Source organism: Aquarana catesbeiana, linkage group LG10, assembly GCF_042186555.1.
Source record: "Aquarana catesbeiana isolate 2022-GZ linkage group LG10, ASM4218655v1, whole genome shotgun sequence".
NCBI lineage: Eukaryota > Metazoa > Chordata > Amphibia > Anura > Ranidae > Aquarana > Aquarana catesbeiana.
In genome coordinates, this window is record NC_133333.1 from 224,885,569 (window position 1) to 224,912,316 (window position 26,748).

General features: G+C 43.7%; 1 protein-coding gene across 1 annotated transcript in view; it reads right to left on the bottom strand.

Annotated features, from left to right (window-relative positions):
• P3H1 (prolyl 3-hydroxylase 1) overlaps positions 1–26,748 on the bottom strand; it is a 71,338-nt gene that overhangs the window by 15,592 nt on the left and 28,998 nt on the right. Inside the window, exons 6-12 of the mRNA XM_073603376.1 lie at positions 23,424–23,513; positions 21,759–21,811; positions 19,022–19,143; positions 15,973–16,100; positions 11,016–11,111; positions 7,979–8,129; positions 4,038–4,155 (exon numbers count right to left, since the gene is read on the bottom strand). Of these exons, the coding sequence (XP_073459477.1) occupies positions 4,038–4,155; positions 7,979–8,129; positions 11,016–11,111; positions 15,973–16,100; positions 19,022–19,143; positions 21,759–21,811; positions 23,424–23,513 (758 nt within the window). The remainder of the gene's footprint in view (positions 1–4,037; positions 4,156–7,978; positions 8,130–11,015; positions 11,112–15,972; positions 16,101–19,021; positions 19,144–21,758; positions 21,812–23,423; positions 23,514–26,748) is intronic.

The window sequence follows — 26,748 nt, forward strand, 5'->3', positions numbered from 1 at the left end:
CCTAAATGATCATTTTTTGAGACAGATAGAGCCGTCTTTTGGTGGCATTTAATCACCGCTGTTTTTTTTTTATTTTTCATTTTGTTTAGCAAAAAATTAAAAGGTTTTCTTCGTTTCGGTTATAAAAGTTTGTAAATAAGTAATGTTTTATCCTTCATGGATATGCTGCACTGATAATCAGTATAAATGTTCCTTATGAAAAGGAGGGCAGAACACAGGAAGCGCCACCTGAGTGTAGTATTAAAGGTACAGTTTAATTGCAAGGTAAGCAATACACTTACAAGATAAAATATAAGGCTTATCTGTATGTGGGTAGCTCTTCCAGCGTCCGAGACAGGCATCCACGTGTATGGCAAGATGACAGGGGAAACGTGATCCGTCCTGTGGCCACCAGGAAAACATCCGGAGCCAGCGTGGAACGCAAGGAAGTGACGTCACGGGAAGCGGAGGAACATCAGGGACAGAACGGCTGGATAAGCCACAGGACGGATCACTGTTCCCCTGTCATCTTGCCATACACATGGATGCCCGTCTCGGACGCTGGGAGAGTTACAATCCATACCCACATACAGATGAGCTTTATTTTATCTTGTAGGTGTATTACTTACCTTGCAATTAAACTGTACCTCAATACTACACTCAGGTGGCGCTTCCTGTGTTCTCATATCCTATTTTACAGAGCTGGCTTTCTCTGAGGACAGCCGCCGCCTCGTATCCTACTTTAAGAACTGACCCCCATAGACTAACATTTTTGATTTATTGCCCACTTGTATGCCCTGCAGTCACACCATCTTTTGCGCTTAGTTATCTTTTTGTCATTAAAATGTTCCCTATAACTGGAAAGCCGGTTATCGGCTTTCCTTTCCTCAGACGCAGACAGCTCTGAGGAAAGGAAATGCCGATAACCTGCATTTGTTTACATGTGATCGGACACAGCCGATCACATGGTAAAGATCCTACGTCATCAGCTTTTTACCCTTTTCGGTAATGCTCTGTGTCCCAGGGATACAGCCCACCACCGATTGCCGCGCTCAGCACGCGTGATACGACTTCCGGTCAGGATCTTAAAACCATCGCCCAGCCGTCATTCTACTATAGGCCAGGCGGAAAGGTGTTCAGAAACACATACCAGCCCATAAATCTGGGGATCATAAATGTCCCTGGGGCAATGAGATCACAGGGCCAAATTGTCACTTTCAGAATTCTATACCATCAAAGTCTTACTAGTAAAACATTATTAAATCCATTAAAGCCAAGGCTTTTTTGGGGATAACAAAAAAGTCTTAAAACCCCCCTTTTTTTTTTTTTTTTTACTCCAAGTCCCATTGGGGAGATTTCCTTTCACATCTGTCCAGGAGTCGCCACAGGAAGTGAAAAGAAATCTCTGCAAAGCGATGGAACATTTTTTCACTTCTGTTGTACCTACAGGACAGAAAGTGAAGGGGAATCTTAAACCACTTTCGGACCAGCTCACGGCGATATACGTCGGTACTTTGAAGGAGGATATCGCTGTTATGGCAGCAGCTAGCTACCATAACCCTGGTATCCTCTTCTTCAGTGAGCGGTCCGGTTTAAGATAAAAGTGGTCTCTGCGGCGGATTCGCTCCACCCCACGCTCCGGTCCCCTCCGCCGCTTACCGGGTCTTTTTGACCCCAGATCTCATATTTAAGGGGTCCTGTCATGCTTTTTTTTCTATTACATTTACATTCCTTGTAATAGTATTTTATTTTATTAAAAAAAACAGTGTAAAAAGTAAAATAAAAATTTTTTAAAAAGTTTTAAACGCTCCTCGTCCCGACGAGCTCGCATGCAGAAGCGAACACATACGTTAGTAGCGCCTGCATATGAAAACGGTGTTCAAACCACACATGTGCGGTATCGCCGCGATCGGTAGAGTGACAGCAATAATTCTAGCCCTAGACCTCTTCTGTCACTTAAAACATGCAACCTGTAGAGTTTTTTAAACGTCGCCTATGGAGATTTTTAAGGGTAAAAGTTTGTCAGCATTCCACGAGCGGGCACAATTTTGAAGCGTGACATGTTGGGTATCAATTTACTCGGTGTAACATTATCTTTCACAGTATTAAAAAAAATTGGGCTAATCTACTGTTGTCTTATTTTTTAATTCAAAAAAGTGTATTTTTTCCATAAAAACTGCGCTTGTAAGACCGCTGCGCAAATACGGTGTGACAGAAAGTATTGCAACGACCGCCATTTTTTCTCTAGGGTGTTAGAAAAAAAAAGTAATTTTCTAGCAAAAACAAAAAAACTGTTTTTAACTTGTAAACAACAAATCTCAGAAAGAGGCTCGGTCCTTAAGTGGTTAAAGGATAAGTTCACCTTTTAACAAAATATAAATAAATAAGTGCACATTTTTTTATTTTTTTTTTGCAGGAGAAAAAAAAAAAAAAAAAAAAAAGGAAGAAGTGCATTTACTTTTTTTTTTTTTTTTTTTTTTTTTGTAGGCACCTGGAAAGCATTCCTCCCATGATCAGCAGATTGCGGATGCAATGCAGGGCTCCTGCAGACTGTCAGTGTATCTTGTCTGCTCGTACATGCAGGCAGTTACACAATGACAGGAAGAATTGATGAACTACCAAGAGCGCTCACCAGCACCCTGGTAGTTCATAGAGAACTACAAGCCATCAGCCGCAAAGGCTGTCGATACTTGTAGTTGATTTATTCACAGAATTGTGTGAATGAATGATGCAGCCGCACTCTTCAAATGGTGATAGCGAGTGTAGGAAGATGTCCACCCCCTGCAACAATGAGGGAGGTAGGGGGGGGGGGGAAATCGGGGAGCAGCTACAGGAGCATATTATATGCTCCGCCGAAAAAAAAAGGTGGAACATGTAACATGTTCCCAAAAGGTGGACGTATCCTTTAAAAAAGGAGAAATGTAAGCAAAACTTTTTTTTTTTTTACATTTTGGATAGAGCAAGTGGAGGGTTATAACCTCTGTTACAATGAGGGGAAAAAGTATTTGACCCCCTACTGATGTTGTACGTTTGCCCACTGACAAAAGAAATGATCAGTCTACAATTTTAATGGTCGGTTTATTTTAACTAAGACAGAATAACAAAAATATCCAGAAAAACCTATTTAAAAAAAAAATGAATATTTGGTGAAGTCTTTTCTCAACTTGTTTTTGTGTACCTGATTATAGGGATGTGGTGCCCCTGATCTCTCCTCTAGTCCATATCACCGGATTGTGTGCCTAGTTCTTGTAACTCAACTGAAGTCTCAACACCATTCTGCCCCATATGTAATGACGATAAGACCCCTTTCACACTGAGGTGGTTTGCAGGCGTTATTGCGCTAAAAATACCGCCTGCAAACCGCCCCTAAACAGCCTCCGCTGTTTTTCAGTGTGAAAGCCCCAGGGCTTTCACACTGAAGCGGTGCGCTGGCAGGGCGGTGAAAAAAGTCCTGCAAACCGCTTTTTTGGAGCGGTGAAGGAGCGGTGTATTCACCGCTCCTAAACCGCTCCTGCCCATTGAAATCAATGGGACAGCGCGGCTATACCGCGGCAATACTGCGGCTATAGCCGCGCTGTACAAGGGATTTTAACCCTTTTTCGGCCGCCAGCGGGGGTTAAAACCGCACCGCTAGCGGCCGAATACAGCTACAAGGACGGTACGGCAGCGCTAAAAATAGCGCTGTTGTACCGCCGACGCCCCCACCGCCCCAGTGTGAAAGGGGCCTAAGAAGAGGGGGGGGGGTGTTAAGTCTATATCAGATTAGCAGCCCAGGGTGATGATGAAACTGCTCGTCCATAGACACAGTACAGAGAGAAAGTGTTGTCCCCCTGGGACAGGAACTGTGGTACTGGCAGGATCACCAGATAAAAAAAAACAAAAAACAAACACCCAGCCACTACATCTAGGGACTGGTAAGCTGCAATAGATTACATTTTTAAATTTTGAGTTTAGATATGGGACAGCAGTGCACTAAAAATGGCAAACTCCATATAGTGGCTGTGAGTACCAACAAACTCCGCTAGAACACACATGGAAGAGGGGAATGATAAAACTACCTGTAATCTCGGAAAGTATATGCGGGGTGCTCCTTTACACACATCAGAGCTTCGGCATTTAAAATGCAGTTATCAACATGGACAGGATGGCTGAGGTCTTTTCTGTCCTCTTGTTTCTCTGCAAAATAAGAAATTCAATTCAACTGTTTAATTCCAAGAGAATAACCTACAGTTGCTTTACAAATGTTTTTTTTTTTTTTTTTTTTTCTTTTACAGTCTATATCTCATCTCTGAGAAGGATAACCTATCACATATTGTTAATGTGCACACTTGAACACACACACAGAGCTTTGTATGCATTAAAAGTGGTATTAAAACCAAAAACATTAAAATCATATTACAGCTTACTAGAGCTGCACGAATAATCATTAAAAAAAAAAAATTGCGATCTCGATTAAACCCCCCTCATGATCTTAATACAGCATTTCCTCGATTCAGTGCAGAGAGTTCTCTGCTCACAGCCGACAGCTGTCAAAAAACAAAAACAAACAGGCAGCCTGCCATCTTTATAACAACATTGTTTATAGTTTCTCCCAGCGCTGACAAAGTAGCTTTTAGATCAAAGGGATGAACTTTGGTCTGTAAATGAGGTCAGGTTAACCACTTAAAAAGACTAAACCTTTTTCTGACACTTGCTGCTTACAAGTTAAAATCAGTATTTTTTTTTTTTTTTATTATTATATTTATTTATATTATTTTTTTTTATTATAATATAATGTTTGGAGGTTCTAAGTAATTTTCTAGCGAACAATACGGATACTGGCCAAGGTTCGCCATCACTGCCCTAGAGTATAAAATGGCAGTTGTTGCAATATTTTATATCACACTGTATTTGCGCAGCGGTCATTGAAAACGCAATTTTTTGGGGGAAAAATGCACTTTAGCCACTTACCGACCAGCCGCCGTCATTATACGTCGGCTCCTTTAAGCGGGATAACACACACTTCCCTGTTCTGTTCTGACAGGAGTGACAGATTGTGTGTTCCTATTGGCTAGGAACCATGATCTGTCACTTCCTGTAGTCAGTCCCCTCCCCCTTCAGTTAGAATCACGTAGCAGGGAACACAGTTAACCCCTTCACCGCCCCCTAGTGTTAACCCCTTCACTGCCACCGGTGACATTTTTACAGTAATCAATGCATTTTCAATCGCACTGATCGCTGTATGAATGCCAATGGTTCCAAAAATGTGTCAAAATTGTCCGATGTGTCCGCCATAATGTCGCAGTCCCGATAAAAAAAAAAAAAAAAAAAAAAAAAAAAAAAATCGCAGATCGCCGCCATTACTAGTAAAAAATAAAATAAATAAAAATGCTATAAATCTATCCCCTATTTTGTAGATGCTGCAACTTTCGCGCAAACCAATCAATATACGTTTATTGCGATTTTTTTTACCAAACATGTAGAATACATATCGGCCTAAACTGAGAAAAAATTAGCTTTTTTTTTTTTTTTTTTTTTTTTTTTTTAAAGAAAATGGGGATATTTATTATAGCAAAAAGTAAAAAAAAATGTTTTTTTTTTTTTTTCAAAATTGTTGCTATTTTTTTGTTTATAGCACAAAAAAATAAAAGCCGCAGAAGCGATCAAATACCACCAAAAGAAAGCTCTATTTGTGGGAAAAAAAGGACGTCAATTTTGTTTGGGTACAAGGTCGCACGACCGCGCAATTGTCAGTTAAAGCGACGCAGTGCCGAATCGCAAAAAAAAAGCTCTGGTCAGGAAGGGGGTAAGTTCTTCCGGGGCTGAAGCGGCTAAAGTGCATGGTTTTACCTTTCATGAACAAGAAAATAATGGACGTTATGCTGTTGGGCTGGTATGACATTTTTTCCAGGGCTGGTTTTTACTCCCAGTCCGGCCCTGCTGTTCAGTCACAACCATGACAGCCTGGGCTCTGAGGAAGTGGACTAAATAATGCTGGCTGTTGCTCAGCCCAAGTCCCCATCCACACCTGTGTGATTATATGTACATTGGCCAACGTGTAACAATTACGGCAAGAGGATTACCTTTATTTTCTATGAGCCCGTTTAAACCCGCGCTTTAACTCTTCCATGCATTTTTGGAAAGCGGTACATTTTTTTTCTGCTCAACAACGCATGTTTATGGCTCTATAGGCTTCTTTGGGCGCACATTTGTCAGTCTATAATTTTAATGGTAGGTTTATTTTAACAGTGAGAGAGACAGAACCAAAAAAAAAAGTCCAGAAAAAGGCATTTAAAAAAAAAAAGAGTTATACATTGATTTGCATTTAAATGAATGAAAAAAAAATATTTGATCCCATATCAATCAGCAAGATTTCTGCCTCCCAGGTGTCTTCTATACAGGCAACGAGCTGAGATTAGGAGCACTCTCTTAAAGAGGGTGCTCCTAATCTCAGTTTGTTACCTGTATAGAAGACACCTGTCCACAGAAGAAAATCAGATTCCAATCTCTTCACCATGGCCAAGACCAAAGAGCTGTCCAAGGATGTCAGGACAAGATTGTAGATCTACACAAGGCTGGAATGGGCTACAAGACCATCGCCAAGCAGCTTGGTGAGAGGGTGACAACAGTTGGAGCGATTATTCACAAATGGAAGAAACACAAAATAACGGTCACTCTCCCTCGGTCTGGGGCTCCAATGATCAAGAGAACATTGAGGAATCAGCCCAGAACTACACGGTTGAATCTGGTCAATGATCTCAAGGCAGATGGGACCATAGTCACCAAGAAAACAATTGGTAACACACTACGCCGTGAAGGACTGAAATCCTGCAGTGCCTGCAAGGTCCCCCTACTCAAGAAAGCACATGTACAGGAACGTCTGAAGTTTGCTAATTAACATCTGAATGATTCAGAGGAGAACTGGGTGAAAGTGTTGTGTTCAGATGAGACCAAAATCAAGCTCTTTGGCATCAACTCAACTCGCTGTATTTGGAGGAGAAGGAATGCTGCCTATGACCCCAAGAACACCATCCCCACTGTCAAACATGGAGGTGGAAACATTATAATTTGGGGGTATTTTTCTGCTAAGAGAACAGGACAACTTCACTGCATCAAAAAAGGGACAATGGACAGGGCCATGTACCATCAAATCTTGGGTGAGAACCTCCTTCCCTCAGCCAGGGCATTGAAAATGGGTCGTGGATGGGTATTCCAGCATGACAATGACCCTAAACACACGGCCAAGGCAACAAAGAAGTGGCTCAAGAAGAAGCACATTAAGGTCCTGGAGTGGCCTAGCCAGTCTCCAGACCTTAATCCCATAGAAAATATGTGGAGGGAGCTGAAGGTTCACGTTACCAAACGTCGGCCTCGAAAACCTTAAGGACTTGGAGAGGATCTGCAAAGAGGAGTGGCGGCCAACTACAAGAAACGTCTGACCTCTGTGATTGCCAACAAGGGTTTTGCCACCAAGTACTAAGTCATGTTTTGCGAAGCAGCCAAATACTTATTTCACTCATTAAAATGCAAATCAATTTCTAAAAACTTTTTTGAAATGCGATTTTTTTTTTTGTTATTCTGTCTCTTACTGTTAAAATAAACCGACCATTAAAATTATAGACTGATCATTTCTTTGTCAGTAGGCAAATGTACAAAATCAGCAGGGGATCAAATAGTTTTTTTCCCCCTCACTGTAGCTTTTGATTGAAGATAAATATTGCACCAAAAAGAGTACTTTTTATTATTTTTTTTTTATAGTGATTATGTATTATAACTGTATTGTCTCCCTTTTATATTGTAAAGCGCTGCGTAAACTGTTGGCGCTATATAAATCCTGAATAATAATAATAATGTGAAATTTATGTAACACAAACAATCTATATAAAGTCAGTGAGAGAACATTCGCTGCTTATGACCTAAATAAAGCACAATCACTGTACAGCGGTACTTAGAAGAGAAGCTCAGCATGTATATGTAAGAAGCACGGGTGATGAGATGTACTACTCCTCATTGACTGTACCTTCAATTGCTGACCGGCACACCAGATGAGAATAGGAGAAGTACAGAGGGTTTTCCAGGCGGAAGTAAGACTCCACCAATCGTCGCACTTTGTCTGTGACGTTATAGTAAAGGTGTGCACTTTTCAATGGCACTTTCCCTTCTTGCCCCATCTGAAAAAAAAAAAGAGTTACTACACCTTGCTAATTAAGGCTTTATGTAAACCTAAGACAAGAGTTACAACCCAATATTTAGACAAGAATAATAAAAGGTTTAACCGCTTGACCTCCGGAAGGTTTACCCCCCCCTCACGACCAGGCCATTTTTTGCGATACGGCACTGCGTTACTGTACCTGAGAATTGCGCGGTCGTGTGACGCTATACCCAAATAAAATTTAAGTCCTTTTTTTCCCCACAAATAGCTTTCTTTTGGAGGTATTTGATCACTGCTGCATTTTTTATTTTTTCTGCAATAAACAAAAAAAAGGCCGACAATTTAGAAAAAAAAAAAAAAATAATAATTTTACTTTCTTCTATAAAAACATATCCAATTTAAAAAAAAATCTAATTTCTTCATCATATAAGGCCAATATGTATTCTGCTACATATTTTTGGTGAAAAAAACCCCCCAATGAGCCTATATTGATCGGTTTGCGTAAACGTTATAGCATCTACAAATTATAGTATACATACTGGAATTTTTATTTATTTTTTTTATACTAGTAATGGCAGCAATCAGACACTTATAGCAGCGGATATTCTGACACTAACTTTACACTTTTCATGGACCAGTGACACAAATACAGTGGTCAGTACTAAAAATATGCACATTCACTGTACGAATGATACTGGCCTCGAAGGGGTTAAACATCTAGGGCGATCAAAGGGTTAACTGTGTGCGGTGTGTGGTGCTTTTACTAAAAGGGAAGCAATGAATTTTATTCCCAGCTTTCCAGGGAAAGATCCATCGCTTCCATCCTGTGTGTTTTCCTAACGATCAGCAGGTGCCGGTGGACATCCATTGGCCGGTAGGGCTTTGCTTGCACTGCACAGGTTAACTGCTTGTTTTGTCCAGGGGAGAGGAGAAAGCTGTATACTTACCCGATCCTCCGCTTCAGCAGCAAACGGCGCTCCCCCACGATCCAGCAGTGAACTGTCCCTGGCATCCTCACATCCAGAGCAGGTTTAGACCCACGGGGAGGCTTGCCCTAAATTGCCTCCAGCATTGTTCTGGATTCTTCTTGCTGGAGGCTGCCATTTTGCTGAAGCCCAGAGCCCCTGAACAGCAGTCAAATCATAAGGAAGAACTAAACCTATCGATTTAACAATTTCAAAAACAGTTACATTCCTGGAATGCTGGGATTGCCAACTGTTACAATTGCTTGTGTCCTCAGCCAAACTGTTGAACTATCCAATGGCTGGTGTCATAACTGATCACATGTGCAGCACCATGGCAGCTGCAGATCAAACAGAAGCAGCTTCACTAGCTGTAAAGGATAGGAGGGTTTAATTTCACTTTAAGGCTGTCAGCAGCTCGGCCTCTACAAAATTCGGCACAGTGCCTAAAAATGGAGAGCAACTGAGCATGTGCAGAGCAGGGCGAGACTGTATATTACTGGATTTTAAACAGTATAGGCAATTATTTGTAATTTTTTACATAGCTATGCCTGCAAAAGGGGTCAGCCTGAAGTAATCTAGCAGGACTTAATTTTCTGACTAAAGTTCCACTTTAAGTTGGCCACACACTATACAAATCCGATTGTACAATCTCCTCTAGCTGTACTAAAACTAGGACAAACCCTAACCATACTTTGAATGATGATAAAATTAGCCTCGTACTATATAGTTGAGAGCAGATCTAAAGGAGATTTACAATCAGATTGCGTAGTTAGCCTTATAATTATTTTAAACTGGTTCAATTAAAGAAAACCATGCACTTTGACCAAAGCAACCAATCAGACTTTTATTTAACCTCTTGTCGTACATTTACTGTGAAGCAGCGACTCCTGTGCTCAGAATCACGTACAGGTACGCCAACATGCATTTCCGGGTCAGGGGGCACACACGCGCACCACCAGCGAACCGCTCCCACTGTGATTGGACACAGCGGGAGCCAGTGGGTCCGGCGGACACAATCATTCCCTAAAGGAGGCAGAACGGCGGTCTTCCCATGTAAACAAGGCAGATCACTGTTCTGTCAGTAGGGAAGACAGATCTTATGTTTCTGCCAAACAGGAACATGGATCTGTCTTCTTACAGTTAAAGCACCTCCCCCACAGTTAGTAAGCACTCCCTAGGGACACATTTAACCCTTCGACCGCCCCTGATGTTAACCCCCTTCCCTAACAGTGTCATAAGTGCATATTTTTTTAGCACTGATCACTATTAGTGTCACCAGTCCCCAAAAAAAAGTCAAAAGTCAGTCAGTTGAGTGTTAGATTTGTCCACCACAATGTCGCAGTCCCGCCATAAGTCGCTGATCACCGCCATTACTAGTAAAGATAAATAAAAATTCCATAAAAATATTCCAGTTTGTAGACGCTATAACTTTTGCGTAAAAAACAATAAATATACACTCATTGGGATTTTTTTTTTTTTACCCAAAATATGTAGCAGAAAACATATTGGCCTAAATATTGGATATGTTTGTTTTATGGCAGAAAGTAAAAAATAGTTTTGGATTTTTTTCAAAATTGTCGCTTTTTTTGCTTATAGTGCAAAAAATAAAAAACCGTAGAGGTGATCAAATACCCCCAAAAGAAAGCTCTATTTGTGGGGAAAAAAAATAAATGACATCGATTTTTTTTTTTTTTTTTTTGTGTACAGCGCCACACGACGGCGCAATTGTCAGTTAAAGTAACGCAGTGCCGTATCGCAAAAAATTGGCATGCTCAGGAAGGGGGGTAAATCTTCCAGGGCTGAAGAGGTTAAACCCTGCTGCAGCAATTATAAGCAACCCCCTTCTTTTCTCCTTGCAGCGTTTCCTATAAGGCACAACACGGCAGTTGTGGATTGCATTTATGAAATGGAAGCGCTTCTAGATTGAATCGCCGACTTACCTTCAGAGCTTTATACACGGTTACCCCATAGAACTTCTCATTAGGAGTGTGGGGGGAGGTTGTACCTCGATAGCCATCACCAGCGGAGGCCGCAGCCTAGGAAACATAACAGAAATGAGATTAGAACTGGAGCATATTATACAGATTATAAAATAGAACCGATCTGTATTATTAGCGCTTAGCTGGAGGTTTTTTTTTACCTGAAAAGATTTTTCAACTCTCACATGCTTATTGTAGGAATATTTCATACAAAACAATTCTGCATTTGCCCTTTTAGGGCCAGTTCACACCAAATGCACAGCCCTTGTGAAGAGCAGAGCGCAAGCGCATTACTTCTGCATGCACCAAATCGCATGGTACCAGTGTAACAGGCGATTTAGTGCAGAGCACTACTTTTTGTGGCAGTCCAGTACATTTTGCAGCCCATTCAGATGAATAGGCTGACAAAATGCACTTTGTGGGAATCAAATGTTCGCATTCCCAGTGTGAACCAGCCCTTAGCAGCTATATACTTATCAGACAGTGTAGTCAGCACCTTTACTGAACTGCTGCAAGAAAGTAATTTGACCTGTTGCCACCTGCTTATATAGGAGCTCCAGCCTCCCCCCAAAAAATGTAAAGTCAGCAGCTACAAGTACTGTTTGGGGAGAACCAAACCTCAGCACAGATCATCACGGCAAACTGACCGGAAGAGGGAGCGGGTACCTGTCAAAACCAGCTACCCATTCCCCAACCCCCCCCACAGCCAATCACAGTGGTCACATGATCCAAGATCCTTCATGCCCCCCCCCAGCCTTTCAGAACTTTTTAAAAGGGATGCCAGGGCAGGTGGGAAGGGGTTAAAGGGCAAGTCATTAAATAGAACAAACTAAACTAAAATATAATGCTTTGCTTCCCCAGTTTACAATCTCAAATTTGTTGGCAACAAATCGCTGAAATTAAAATGAATTTAAGCATGAACAGATGTTGCCTTACCTTCAGTGATTAATTTGATATCTTTTTTTAAAGGTATACAGGGATCTGAATTTTTTATGCAATTTTTAACTTTATCTGTAATAAGCAAAGCTTGGCACGGCTGCCTTCTTCTGCCCTCCCATTGGCCTTTAACCACTTAGGCTCGGTTCACACTGGGGCGACTTGTCAGGCGACCTAGTCGCCTGACAAGTCGCCTCCCGTTCTGTGCTATGGAACCGTTCTAATTGGAGCGACGCAAGTCGCTCCGACTTAGAAAAAGGTTCCTGTATTACTTTGGGGGCGACTTGGGGCGACTTGCATAGACTTCTATGCAGAAGTCGTCTCGCAAGTCGCCCCGCAGTCGTTTGCAGGTCGCCTCGCTGAGGCGACCTGCAAGTCGTGCCGCCCATGTGTGAACCGAGCCTTAAGGACCGAGCCTCTTTTAGATTTGTTGTTTACAAGTTAAAAACATTTTTTTTGCTAGAAAGTTATAGAACCCCCAAAACATTACATTTTTTTTCACACCCTAGAGAATAAAATGGCGGTCGTTGCAATACTTTCTCACACCGTATTTGCGCAGCGGTCTTACAAGCGCACTTTATTTTGAAAAAATACACTTTTTTGAATTAAAAAATAAAAAAACAGTAAAGTTAGCCCAATTTTTTTTTATATGGTGAAAGATAATGTTACGCCGAGTAAATTGATACCCAACATGTCACGCTTCACAATTGCGCCCGCTCGTGGAATGGCAACAAACTTTTACCCTTAAAAATCTCCATAGGCGACATATAAAAAAAAAAAAAATCTACAGGTTGCATGTTTTGCGTTACAGAGGAGGTCTAGGGCTAGAATTATTGCTCTCGCTCTACCGATCGCGGCGATACCTCACATGTGTGGTTTGAACACAGTTTTCATATGTGAGCGCTACTCACGTATGGGTTCACTTCTGCACGTGAGCTCGTCGGGACGGGGGCGCGTTTAAAAAAAAATTTTTTTCTCATTTATTTTGCCTTTTATTTTTTATTTTTACACCGTTAAAAAAAAAAAATTGTCACTTTTATTCCTATTACAAGAATGTAAACATCCCTTGTAATAGAAAAAAAGCATGACAGGACCTCTCAAATATTTGATCTGGGGTCAAAAAGACCTCAGATCTCATATTTACAATAAAAAAAAAAAAGTCATTTAAAAAAAATGAAAAAAAAAAAAAGCCCTTTATGAGCTATGGGCAGAAGTGACGTTTTGACGTTGCTTCCGCCCTGCAGTGTCATGGAGACGGGTGGGGGCCATCTTCCCCTCACTCATCTCCATGCACAGCCACGGAAAGGATCTGATTGCCTCTGTCGCTGCCGATGGCTCCGTTAAGCGGCAGAGGGCACCGAATCGCGGCGGGAGGGGGGCCCTCTCCCGCCGCCGATAAAAGTGATCTCGCGGAGAATCCGCCGCAGAGACCACTTTTGTCTTGTGCCGGATCGCCAAATGAACATGGCGATACCGGGTTTTGGCAGCTAGCTGCTGCCATAATAACGATATCCGTTCTCAAAGTGAGGACGTATATCGGCGTGCGGCGGTCCAGAAGCGGTTAAACATGATGGACAGCCTCACTGACCATTAGGGAAGCTTAACATTTACAAGTAAAATTCACATATCTGCACATACATTCATCTCTGGATACACTCATCATTTTGGCATGCAGTTTTCACTGAAGATCTCTGCTTATGAATTTTTATATCTCATGAACCCTCCCGTCCGCAGCCAGATATAGACATGTCTTGAATGGTTTATTCAGCCTGCTGACCCCCAAAACACGAGGGATGGAAACTGAGAAGATAAAGATCTGAACATGAATACAATAAGGAGGTTTTGGCATAAGCTACCAATTAGAGAAAAATCAAAGTACTATTATAAAATAAGTGGTGGGGAAACCCAGACCCCCACAGAGAGGCTGGAAATTCTTTAGGCGTTTTATCACAAAGACCATGCAGACATCTTTGAAAGATCATTCACACAACGTTATTATAAAAGGGATTTACACTATCTCACAAAAGTGAGTACACCCCTCACATTTTTGTAAACATTTTATTCTATCTTTTCATGTGACAACACTGAAGAAATGACACTTTGCTACAATGTAAAGTAGTGAGTGTACAGCTTGTATAACAGTGTGAATTTGCTGTCCCCTCAAAATAACTCAACACACAGCGATTAATGTCTAAACCGTGACATGTCCAAAGTGAGAATGTGAAAGTGAAAATGTCCAAATTGGGCCCAATTAGCCATTTTCTCTCCCCGATGTCATGTGACTCATTAGTGTTACAAAGTTTCAGGTGTGAATGGGGAGCAGGTGTGTTAAATTTGGTGATATCGCTCTCACTCTCTCATACTGGTCACTGGAAGTTCAACATGGCACCTCATGGCAAAGAACTCTCTGAGGATCTGAAAAAAAGAATTGATGCTCTACATAAAGATGGCCTAGGCTATAAATACCAAGACCCTGAAACTGAGCTGCAGCACAGTGACCATACAGCGGTTTAACAGGACAGGTTCCACTCAGAACAGGCCTCGCCATGGTCAACCAAAGAAGTTGAGTGCACGTGCTCAGCGTCATATCCAGAGGTTGTCTTTGGTAAATGTAGCGGCGGAGGCAATCGGATCCTTCCTGTGGCTGTGCATGGAGATGAGTGAGGGGAAGATGGCCCCCACCTGTCTCCATGACACTGCAGGGCGGAAGCAACGTCAAAACGTCACTTCTGCCCATAGCTCATAAAGGGCTATTTTTTTAAAATTTATTTTGGGAGACGTATGAGTGCTGCCAACATTGCCGCAGAAGTTGAAGGGGTCTGGGGTCAGCCTGTCAGTGCTCAGACCATATTCCGGCACTGGGGAGCTACAGTTCATTGAGGGAACCATGAATGCCAACATGTACTGTGACATACTGAAGCAGAGCATGATCCCCTCCCTTCTGAGACTGGGCTGCAGGGCAGTATTCCAACATAATGACCCCAAACACACCTCCAAGTCGACCACTGCCTTGCTAAAGAAGCTGAGGGTAAAGGTGATGGACTGGCCAAGCATGTCTCCAGACCTAAACCCTATTGAACATCTGTGGGGCATCCTCAAATGGAAGGTGGAGGAGCGCAAGGTCTCTAACATCCACCAGCTCTGTGATGTCATCATGGAGGAGGGGAAGAGGACTCCAGTGACAACCTGTTAAGCTCTGGTGAACTTCATGCCCAAGAGGGTTAAGGCAGTGCTGGAAAATAATGGTGGCCACACAAAATATTGACACTTTGGGCCCAATTTGGAGATTTTCACTTAGGGGTGTACTCACTTTTGTTGCCAACGGTTTAGACATTAATGGCTGTGTGTTGAGTTATTTTGAGGGGACACCAAATTTACAATGTTATACCAGCTATAAACTCATTAATTTATATTGTTTCAAAGTGTCATTTCTTCAGTGTTGCCACATGAAAAGATAGAATAAAATATTTACAAAAAACTGAGGGGTGCACTAACTTTTGTGAGATACTGTATATAGCGCCAACAGTTGAGCATTTTACAACATGAAGGCAGACAGTACAGTTAAAGTACAATTCCATAAAGGAGGAATCAGAGGGCCCTGCTTGTTAGAGCTTACAATCTAAAAGGGAGGGTCAAATGATACAAAAAGTGGGGGGTGACCTGATGGAGAAAATATAAGTACACTTGATAGGTGGAGGTAAATAGGCTTCTCTGATGCAAAGGGTTAAGGATCGCATAAAAGTAGACAGAGTAGGAGATTCGGGCAGATTGGGGTAGGAAGTTCCAGAGGATGGGATAAGCTCAAGAGAAGTCCTGCAGGAAAGTATGGGAGGAGGTCTTGGGAGGAACAAAGAACGATTAGGTTGTTATTTTGAGACTAGGATAGTGATGTAGCTGGGGATAGAGCTGTGAATGGCTTTGTAAGTAGGTGTTAGTATTTTGAATTTAATGTCAACATCACCCTGCAGAGAGCTGTGCTTACATTGGTGAGCCGCAAGAGTTCCCGGCATTCGTCTTCAGAGATGACCCCATCAGTCACCACCCTCTGAGATCCGTTCAGAGTATTTGAATTCATCACAACGCTGACATCATCAAACAGAACTGGACCGCCTGTGGAAGGAGCCCTGGGGTTACACATTCTTCAAACAAACAGAAGTTCAGTAAAAACGAAAGCTGTTGTAAACCGCAAAAAAATAAAAAAGGGAGGAGGAAGAAGAGGAGGAGCACCTGGCAGTTCAGGTCATAATGTGCTAGTATGCATTGCATACTAGCACATTATGACAGACTTGTCTGAAATGAAGCCCTCCAGCGACGCACTGTCAACGCTTCCATCTTCATCCGGTCTTGCTTTCGGGTTCACAGACTTTGGCGATATGAATGGCTGAGCCGGCGATGATGTCATGCAGGCAAGAGTCTTTGTTTACGGGGCGGCTCTGAAGGAATGGCACAGGTGGCTGTTCCTTCAGAGGGCATGCGCTAGGGGCGTCACTGGCTGCATCTAAGGGAAATCTCTCCTAAAAATGGTGCAGGTTTAGGAGATATTTACAGTACCTATAGGTAAGACTTATTGAAGGCTTACCAATAGGTAAAGATTATACAAGGGAGCTTACTCTCACTTTAAGGATGATGGCTGATCTTTAAAGCACTTGGGGGGGACTCCCGTTTTTAACCAGGTTGTTTCCCCGCTTTTTTTTAAAAAGGTACCACATCATGTGTGTGGCATTACAGCACTGCAATTGTGTGAGGGGCCCTTGATCAGCTAAATACATTCCAGGTACATCAAAACAAAAAAGGCATTTCAAAAGTCTTACAATTGGTTTTCTTTAAAAAGTAGCCACGGCCTTAGTAGAAAAGCCTGTCACCTGCCAGCATGCACCAACTAAGGACCTTTGCTCTGTGTAACAGTGATTTCTCTGCAGAGGTCTAATATGGGAAATAATGAGACAGACCTATAGCTCTGCAATCAGCAAGCTCATGTTCCCAGCTGAGGAGCTCTAACTAGTGCATAATGTGTATGGATTTAAAGGAGAAGTACAGCCAAAGCTCGTTTGGCTGTACTCCTCCCTTGGATCACAGGAGTGCAGTTCTTTCTGCACACAGACAGCGGGCTGAAATCCGCTGTCTGCTGACATCACAGAGGCGGTCCAGGCTCGGACAAGATCATGACGATGGAGTTGGGATCCGCCCACATCCCTGGACCGGCACCCGGCTCAGCCACTCACCATCTTTCTGCGCACGGAGCCCTGAGAACCAAGTGATTGGCCACGGTTGATCGCTCGGTTCTCAGTGTTAGAACCAACGGGGGACAGAAGCAGCATCCACCTAGTTAAGATTAATAAAAAAAAAAATCCCATACATCTTTTTTAACCACTTCAATACCAGGCACTTACCCCCTTTCCTGCCCAAGCCAATTTTCAGCTTTCAGCGCTGTCGCTGTTTAAATGACAATTGCGCAGTTATGCTACAATGTACCCAAACAGAATTTTTATCATTTAGTTCCCACAAATAGAGCTTTTTTTGGTGGTATTTGATCACCTCTGCGGTTTTTATTTTTTGCTAAACAAATAAAAAAAGACCGAAAATTTTGAAAAAAATAAAAGTTTAAGTTTTGTTTCTGTTATAAAATAAGGCGGCACTGACAAGGTGGCACCAATGAGCACTGATGGGCATGGATAGGCACTCATGGGTGGCACTGATAGGCGACACTGAAAGGCTGCAAAGATGGGTACTTATGGGTGACACTGATAGGCGGCACTGCTGGGCACTGATACGTGGCACTGGCAGGCATTGTGAGTGGGCACTGATTGGCAGCTGCCTGGGCATTGATTGGCATTTCCCTGGCAGTCTAGGGGGGGCATACCTGGCGGTCCAGTGTGGATGGCCATCCTGGTGGTCCTGGGCAGGATCCAAGGGGGGGCTGCGCTGATGAACAATCAGCACAGACCCCCCCCCATCAGAACAGCCGATCGGCTCTCCTCTACTCGCGTCTGTCAGACGTGAGTAAGGAAAAGCCGATCGCCGGCTCTTCCTGTTTACATCGTGATCAGCCGTGATTGGACACAGCTGATCACGTGGTAAAGAGCCTCCATCAGAGACTCTTTACCTAGATCGGAGTTGCGGTGTGTCAGACTGGCACACCGCAACAACAATCACCGCGATGCGCGCCCCCGGGGGCGCGCAGCGGCTTTATATCCTGATGACGTCCGGTCAGGATATTGAAACCTCTTTGTCGCCATCATTTTGCTATATGGCGGGCAGCAAGTGGTTAAAGCCCATGGTCATCTGCTAGGGGCAGGGGATAAAAAAAGCAGTGCAGCGATAATGCAAAAATCTAGATCAACCAATCAGATCAGCATCAACACCAGTGGCAGCCCATCCATAAGGGGCGACACCCCCCCTAATCCATGCGCCCAGCCCCTAATCTACATGCAGGGCGCAAGAAGCATGGATTTCAATGGGTTTTTTTTTTTTTTGTAAGCACACGATTAGAGCTTGAGGCTCTAATTGGCTTCAAAAAAGGGTGGGCTCCGGGCACAGAGCCCACCCAGTTGTGTGTTAATAGCAAATTAATATTCGCCATTGTCTTCCCGATTCTCCTCCTGGCCAATCAGGAAGCAGGTACTGAGACCAGATTGGCCAGGGAGTCTTACGGCAATCGGGTTTTAGGACCCACTTCCTGTTCGGCTGGGAGGAAAAGCCCTGGTTCTTCCGTCGGCTAGAGTGAGGAGCATCAGCCCTACCCCCCCCCCCCCCCCCCGTCATCTCCTAAGGTAAGGCCGCCTCCCTGTCCGTCTCCCACGGGTGAAGGGGGTGGCGGCGGTGCGAGTGAGAAGGGGGGCGGATGGGGAGGGGTGTTTGGGCCCCCCCCCACAAAAATTATTGAGCACCAGCCGCCACTGATCAACACTGAGAACTATAAAATATCTTCCGATTGGTTGCTATGTAATCCTTTTCCTTGCACACTGCAGCTTGCCGTACTGAATAAAAAAAAAGCAGGTACAAGACTAGTGAGGTTAGGGGGGAAATCGCACCTTCTCTGACACCGCGGTTCATATCCAGGGCCTCCTTGGTTTTTTCATCCACCAGATTTTCAATCTCTTTCATCAGGTTTCCAATTTCTTCAGATATTCTTGCCGCTGTCTCACGCTCCATCCTGGGAAAAAAAAAAAAAAAAATCCACGTATACCTTTTTCAAGGCTCTTCTGCATGGTCCAGTGACATTGCAGATCCCATCATCCTCTCATCTGATGGTGGTCCTTACTCTTGCACTGAATGGCATTTACTAATGACGTATTAGTACTATTCAGTGCAGTAGTGGGCACCACAGTGGTTAGTACTTAGCAGCACCAGGGTCATTACTTCAAATCCCAACCACGGCACTACCTGCCTGCAGTTTGCATGTCCTCCCTCGGCCTGAGTAGGTTTCCTCCGGGTACTCCGGTTTCCTCCCACTCTTCAAAAGACATGCTGGTAGGTTAACTGGCCCTGGTATGTGTATGAATGAATGTTAGTTAGGGACCTTAGATTGTAAGCTCCTTGAGGGCAGGTGTATAGTAAGGGGACAAGGGCTACCCACGCAATAATGTATACAAATTGTGAATAAGTAGCTGCCCGTTCGAAAGTTTGATAAACCAATGTGATAAAAATTGTATATGAGATGAACCAAGCTGTAATCTATGAAGTATCTATTTAAGTGCAAACAGTGCAAAAATTACACACCACCGGATTCATAACCGGATTAAAACATAGAATGAGACACCATCTCCCATGGCAAAGTATGTCAAAGGAACGTGGTTTATTGCTAAAACATGGCGCCAACTGGCATAATGAATTTAAAAACACAAAGAAGTGAATGCGGGGACGTGAAGCGTTCTACTAGGGCACAAGTGACGTATCACGCTTAGACCACACCCTACACGTTTCGTCAGAGAGTCTGACGTCTTCAGGGGTCACATGGTGCAGGACTTTTCTTTTTGGCACTTACTCAATACACACACACACACACATTAATTTTTTTCTTAGTAGATGTTTGGTATTCATATAATTGTTGTTTACGTTCCATTGAGTGAATCCGGTGGTGTGTAATTTTTGCACGGTAATAGATACTTCATAGATTACAGCGCGGTTCATCTCATACAATTTTTATCCTTGAGGGAAGGGACTGATGTAATTGTTCAGTATATATGTAAAGCGCTGCATAAATTGACAGCGCTATACAAGTACCTGTAATAAATAGTACTCTGAGCCCAGGGTGCCATGATGAAGCAACCCCAGAGGGAGGGTCCATGACAGTCTGGGCTCAAAGAACTGGGTTGAGGGACGTTGGCCGTCATTCAATCTGAAAGCCTGGTGACATTGAGTGATGGAGAGGAATCAGTACAGGGGACAGAAATTAATAGCAATTTCTTGCAGTTAAAGTGTTACTAAACCCTGGATTCTGTATCCACTATATCTGGTCTCCCACAGTACATAGAACATGGAAATACAATTATTTTAGTAAATACCGTATTTATCGGCGTATAACACGCGCCGGCGTATAACACGCACCCAAGTTAAGGAGGGAATTTTAAGGAAAAAAACTTTTAGGAGTAAAGTTTAAGGAAGAAAAACTTACATTAAAATGCCCATCAATGCAGCGTTATCGGTGTCCATCTGCAGCCTTGTCAGTGTCAGTGCAGCCTTGCCCAGTGTCCAGTGCAGCCTTGTCAGTGCAGCCTTGCCCCAGTGGAGAATTGTCAGTGCAGCCTTGCCCCAGTGTCCATTGCAGCCTTGTCAGTGCAGCTTTGCCCCAGTGCAGCCTTGTCAGTGCAGCCTTGTCAGTGCAGCCTTGCCCCCCCGTGCAGCCTTGCCCCCCCGTGCAGCCTTGTGGGATCGCCGCGATCCCTGCCGTCATACACAGCCCTGTGTAAATTTAAATATGGCGCCGAGACTGCAGGGACTCGGCGGAGCGCTGATACACATAGCCGAGAGTCCTCGGGTTTTCTCGGCGCCGCTTACAGTCCCGCCCAGTTCCGCCCTATGGGCGGGACTGTAAGCGGCGGCGAGAAAACCCGAGGACTCTCGGCTATGTGTAGCTCCGCTCCGCCGAGTCCCTGCAGTCTCGGCGCCGTATTTGAATTTCCACACGGCTGTGTATGTCGGTGGCGATCACACACAATTGGGGGGGGATCGGCCTATAACACGCACCCACGATTTTCCCCTGATTTTCAGGGGAAAAAAGTGCGTGTTATATGCCGATAAATACGGTATAAACTGCTAAATACTTTTTCTCATCAGCAGTATATAAGTGTCTTCAGACTTCTATCAGTGTCTGGTTAAAGCTTGGAGGAGTTTTCATTCTCCTACGACTGTCCTATGAGGCTGCAGGACCCCTGACCCTCTGTGTGGCTCTGTGCTGATGTGCACTCTCCCAAGAAAAAAAAAACAAAAAAAAACCAAAAAAACAAAAAACACAACCACACAACCTCTAGCAATACACACCAAGCTGAGTGCCACCAAAGGGGAGATAGATTGAGGACAGTGGAAGGGGAGGATCAGAGAAGACAGGATCAAGCAGCCTTTTTACACAATGCAGAGGATTAACCCCTTAGGTTCCACTGAGTATAACAAGCATGATTTACTGCATATACAGACTGATTTTACTTGTGGGTTTAGTAACACTTTAAGGCTGCTTTTTTAACTTGTACATGTCTATTTTTCCTGGAGTTCTGATTTAAATGTGTACCATGTGCTCGTGTTGACTTTAAAGTTCACCACAACTAAACTTACTTTTGTTTTTCTTGCAGTCTCTTGGGCATTACATATCGTGGTGTCCATGTGTCCTGTAAAAAAGCAGATGTCTGATGAGATCAGGGACAGACACTGCACTTAGCATTCCATAACCTTCACCCTGCTTGCAGAAATTGGCTTATATACAAGGGGAAGGGCACAGTATACAGGTTGTATTTCATTTAGATAAATAAAAGCTGACCAGTGTCAAATGGTTTGAGTCAGCCCCTGCACCCGAAACTTTTGCTGTTTTGCTGGACAGCTTGGCCTGTTAAAGGAAGTAAAGACTGGCCTACTGGGAGTATAAAGTAAAAAAAACCCCTCTATATTACCAAAAGTATTGGGATGCCTGCCTTTACACGCACATGGTACTTTAATAGCATCCCAGTCTTAGTCCGTAGGGTTCAATATTGAGTTGGCCCCCCCTTTGCAGCTATAACAGCTTCAACTCCATAACAGCTTCATGGACCTTGCTTTGTGCACTGGTGCTCAGTCATGTTGGAACAGGAAGGGGCCATCCCCAAACTGTTCCCACAAAGTTGGGAGCATGAAGTTGCCCAAAATGTCTTTGTATGCTGACGCCTTAAGATATGGGTGCTCAACCTGTGGCCCTACAGCTGTTGCAGAACTACAAATGCCATCATGCCTTTAGGAGTCATACTTGTAACGGTCAGCCTTGCAATGCCTCATGGGACTTGTAGTTTCGCAACAGCTGAAGGGCCGCAGGTTGAGCACCAACGCCTTAAGAGTTCCTTTCACTGGAACTAAGAGGCCAAGCCCAACCCCTGAAGAACAACCCCACACCATAATCCCCCCTCCACCAAATGATTTGGACCAGTGCACAAAGCAATGTCCATAAAGACATGGATGAGCTGGTTTTGGGGTGGAGGAAACCTCAACCCGATAGAACACCTATGAGATGAATTAGAGCGGAGACTGTGAGCCAGGCCTTCTTGTCCAACATCAGTTGCCTGACCTCACAAATACGCTTCTGGAAGATTGGTCAAAAATTCCCATAGACACACTACTAAACCTTGTGGACAGCTTTCCCAGAAGAGTTGAAGCTGTGATAGAGTTCATGTGCGTGTAAAGGCAGGCGTCACAATACTTTTGGTATTTACAGAGGGGCAAAAACTAGTATGTAAATATTTATGACTGACTGCATCAACGGTCATTTTTTTCCCCTTATTGCACTACGTCATCCTTTGCAATAAAAGTTCAATTTTTCATGAGATGCATTATAAGGAATAAGACACTGCAGCCTCTCTCATCTCAGAACTCAGACTGTCCATGTGGTTACAATGAAGGCTGAGCTTCCCATACAGAAAACAGTCTGAGAACAGCCATGGCACAATGAACAGCGATTTCTTCAGAAGAGTGAAAAGCATTCAAGCTGAAAAAAAAAAAAAAAAAAAAAAAAAAAAGCAGCTATAATTCTTTGCAATGTATAAAGAGACCCGCCTAGAGGGCATTTTTTTCCCCCCCACAACTTGGGGGTCACATCTAAAGGGGTCAGTAATGATTTCTTCAAACAAAATGGTTGATATGAACAAAAGGCGAGGCAAACCGATGTCTAATTCTTTTGGAACTTTGGGATACACTGGCAGCTACAAAAAAAAAAAAAAAAAGAAGGGTAGCAAAAAAGGTGGTCAACATTTAACTTACAGGGTCAACAAAGGGAATTCCAAAAGTATCATAGGCAAAATACAGCAGCTCTTTCTCCAGCAGACTTCGTTGCATGTATTGCTTTATATCCTAAAGAGAAATAAAGATGAAACTTATTAATGAATATTATGCTTTTGTTTAAATATTATTTAAAGCAGTGTTTCTCAACACCAGTCCTCAAGGCGCCCCGACAGGTCACGTTTTCAGGATTTCCCTCAGATGAAACAGCTGCTGTAATTACTAAGACCCCATACACACCATTAGATTTTTGTCTTCAGATTTACCAAAACTATGTAGTGCAAGGGCCTGCCTGACTGCATATAAAATTTAAACTCTTAAAGGTTTGACCTCGTATTATATGGTTTTGGTAAATCTGAAGACAAAGATCTGCAGAAAATCTAAAAAAAAGTGTGTATGGCGCTTTAGGCAGTGAAACTGATCAAATCACCTGTGCAGAATAATGGAAAACCTGAAAACATGACCTGTTGGGGCGCCTTGAGGACTGGAGTTGAGAAACACGAAACACCGATTTAAATAGCCATCATGATAAAAAAAAAAAAATTAAAAGGCAAATATGCATAAAAGCATTATAGGATACACTTTCAACAGGGGACAAATGCTCCCAACAAAATTCCCGAAAATGTAAATACATTTAACCACTTGCTTACCGGGCACTTTTACCCCCTTCCTGCCCAGGCCAAGTTTCAGCTTGAAGCTCTGTCGAACTTTGAATGACAATTGCGTGGTCATGCAACACTATCCAAATAAAATGAATGACATTTTTATCTTTTTTTCATACAAATAGAGCTTTCTTTTGGTGGTATTTAATCACCACTGGGTTTTCATTTTTTGCTAAACAAAAGAAAACAAAAAAACAAACAAAAAAACAAAAACAAAAAACTTTCATATTTTGTTAATTTTTTTATGCAAAACAGGTCAATTTTCTCCTTCGCTGATGGACACGGATAGGCTGCACTGACAGATGGCACTGATGAGGCAGCACTGGTGGGCACTGAGTGGGACCGATGTCCCTCTAAGGCCCCTTTCACACTGGGGCAGTTTGCAGGCGCTATTGCGCTAATAATAGCGCCTGCTAACCGACCCGAAACAGCCGCTGTTGTCTCTCCAGTGTGAAAGCCCCGAGGGATTTCACACTGGAGCGGTGCGCTAGCAGGACGGGAAAAAAAGTCCTGCTAGCAGCATCTTCAGAGCGGTGAAAGTGGAGTTCCACCCACTTTTACAACACTTCAGCATCCCTCACTAAGCGGTGCACTGTAAACGAATTGGATATTTTTAAATTTTTTTTCTCAGCACCTACTGTATATCTGCTGTATTTATTTTTCACTTCCTCCTCCCTGGCTGTGGCCCATCGCATCATTTCCTGTTTGCAATGCCTTCTGGGAAGGGGCGGCAACTTCCTCTGACACTGTCGTTGCTATGGAAACCTGACTGAAACCTATTACACTGCTTGTGCTGTACTGAGCATGTGCGAGATCTGCAAGGATGTGATCCAGGAAGAAATACAGTCTGGCTTCAGATGCCCACACTTAAGATGGCCACGGCCTGCTGTAAGTTTATAAAATAACAAACTACTGCTATAAACTAACAAAACAGACCTTAGTTTACAGACTAACTTTACTAGAATACATTAAGCTTGTGTATTATAGGGGTATTTTTATTTATAAAGTATCATTTCGGCCGGAACACCACTTGAAATCAATGGGACAGCGTGGCTATACCGCCAGCAAAGCGCCTCTGTCTAGATCACCAGGAGAAAAAGCCTAGAAAAACAAAAACGAATGCAGCCACCACATCTAAGGATCGGTAATCTGCAATACATTTTTGGTTTTGGGTTTATACCGCTTCCAGGTGTTCTAAAGTGGCCACTCAAGCAATATAGTCACTGGATAGGCGACATCTTCACACCAGCAAATGCAGCTTTTTAAATTAGAGCCATAATGTGCTACGCATGTCCAATTTCAGAAGAACCACACACAAACAGAACAGTCTGCCATGGCATCCAATCAAGATTTAACCCCCATTCACACCAGTGCAGCTTTGAAATTGCACTATTTCAGGGCAAATTTCAAAGCTGCACATCAGTTCGATTCTAAATCTGATTTCACTGCGGCTTTCGACTTTTAACAGAAGTCAATGCAAGTCGCAGTGAAAAAAATAAAATAAAAATGGAAAAAAAGTATTGAAGGAACCTTTTTCTAAGTCGCCGCGACATGAGTCGCAGCTATTTGAACAGTTCCATTGCCAGCAATGAGATGCGACTTGTCATGCGATTTGGAAACATTGCAACAGTGTGAATGGGCTTAGTGTTCATACTCCAAATCAGTGGTCTCCAAACTGCAGCCTGGGGGCCAGATGTGGCCCTTTGCTTGCCCTTATCCGGCCCTTGGGACACTTTTCCTCCCACCGACACCATTGATGGGGAACCATTCCTCCCACCGACACCATTGATGGGACACCATTCCTCCCACCGACACCATTGATGGGACACCATTCCTCCCACCGACACCATTGATGGGACACCATTCCTCCCACCGACACCATTGATGGGACACCATTCCTCCCACCGACACCATTGATGGGACACCATTCCTCCCACCGACACCATTGATGGGACACCATTCCTCCCACCGACACCATTGATGGGACACCATTCCTCCCACCGACACCATTGATGGGACACCATTCCTCCCACCGACACCATTGATGGGACACCATTCCTCCCACCGACACCATTGATGGGACACCATTCCTCCCACCGACACCATTGATGGGACACCATTCCTCCCACCGACACCATTGATGGGACACCATTCCTCCCACCGACACCACTGATGGGACACCATTCCTCCCACCGACACCACTGATGGGACACCATTCCTCCCACCGACACCACTGATGGGACACCATTCCTCCCACCGACACCACTGATGGGACACCATTCCTCCCACCGACACCACTGATGGGACACCATTCCTCCCACCGACACCACTGATGGGACACCATTCCTCCCACCGACACCACTGATGGGACACCATTCCTCCCACCGACACCACTGATGGGACACCATTCCTCCCACCGACACCACTGATGGGACACCATTCCTCCCACCGACACCACTGATGGGACACCATTCCTCCCACCGACACCACTGATGGGACACCATTCCTCCCACCGACACCACTGATGGGACACCATTCCTCCCACCGACACCACTGATGGGACACCATTCCTCCCACCGACACCACTGATGGGACACCATTCCTCCCACCGACACCACTGATGGGACACCATTCCTCCCACCGAC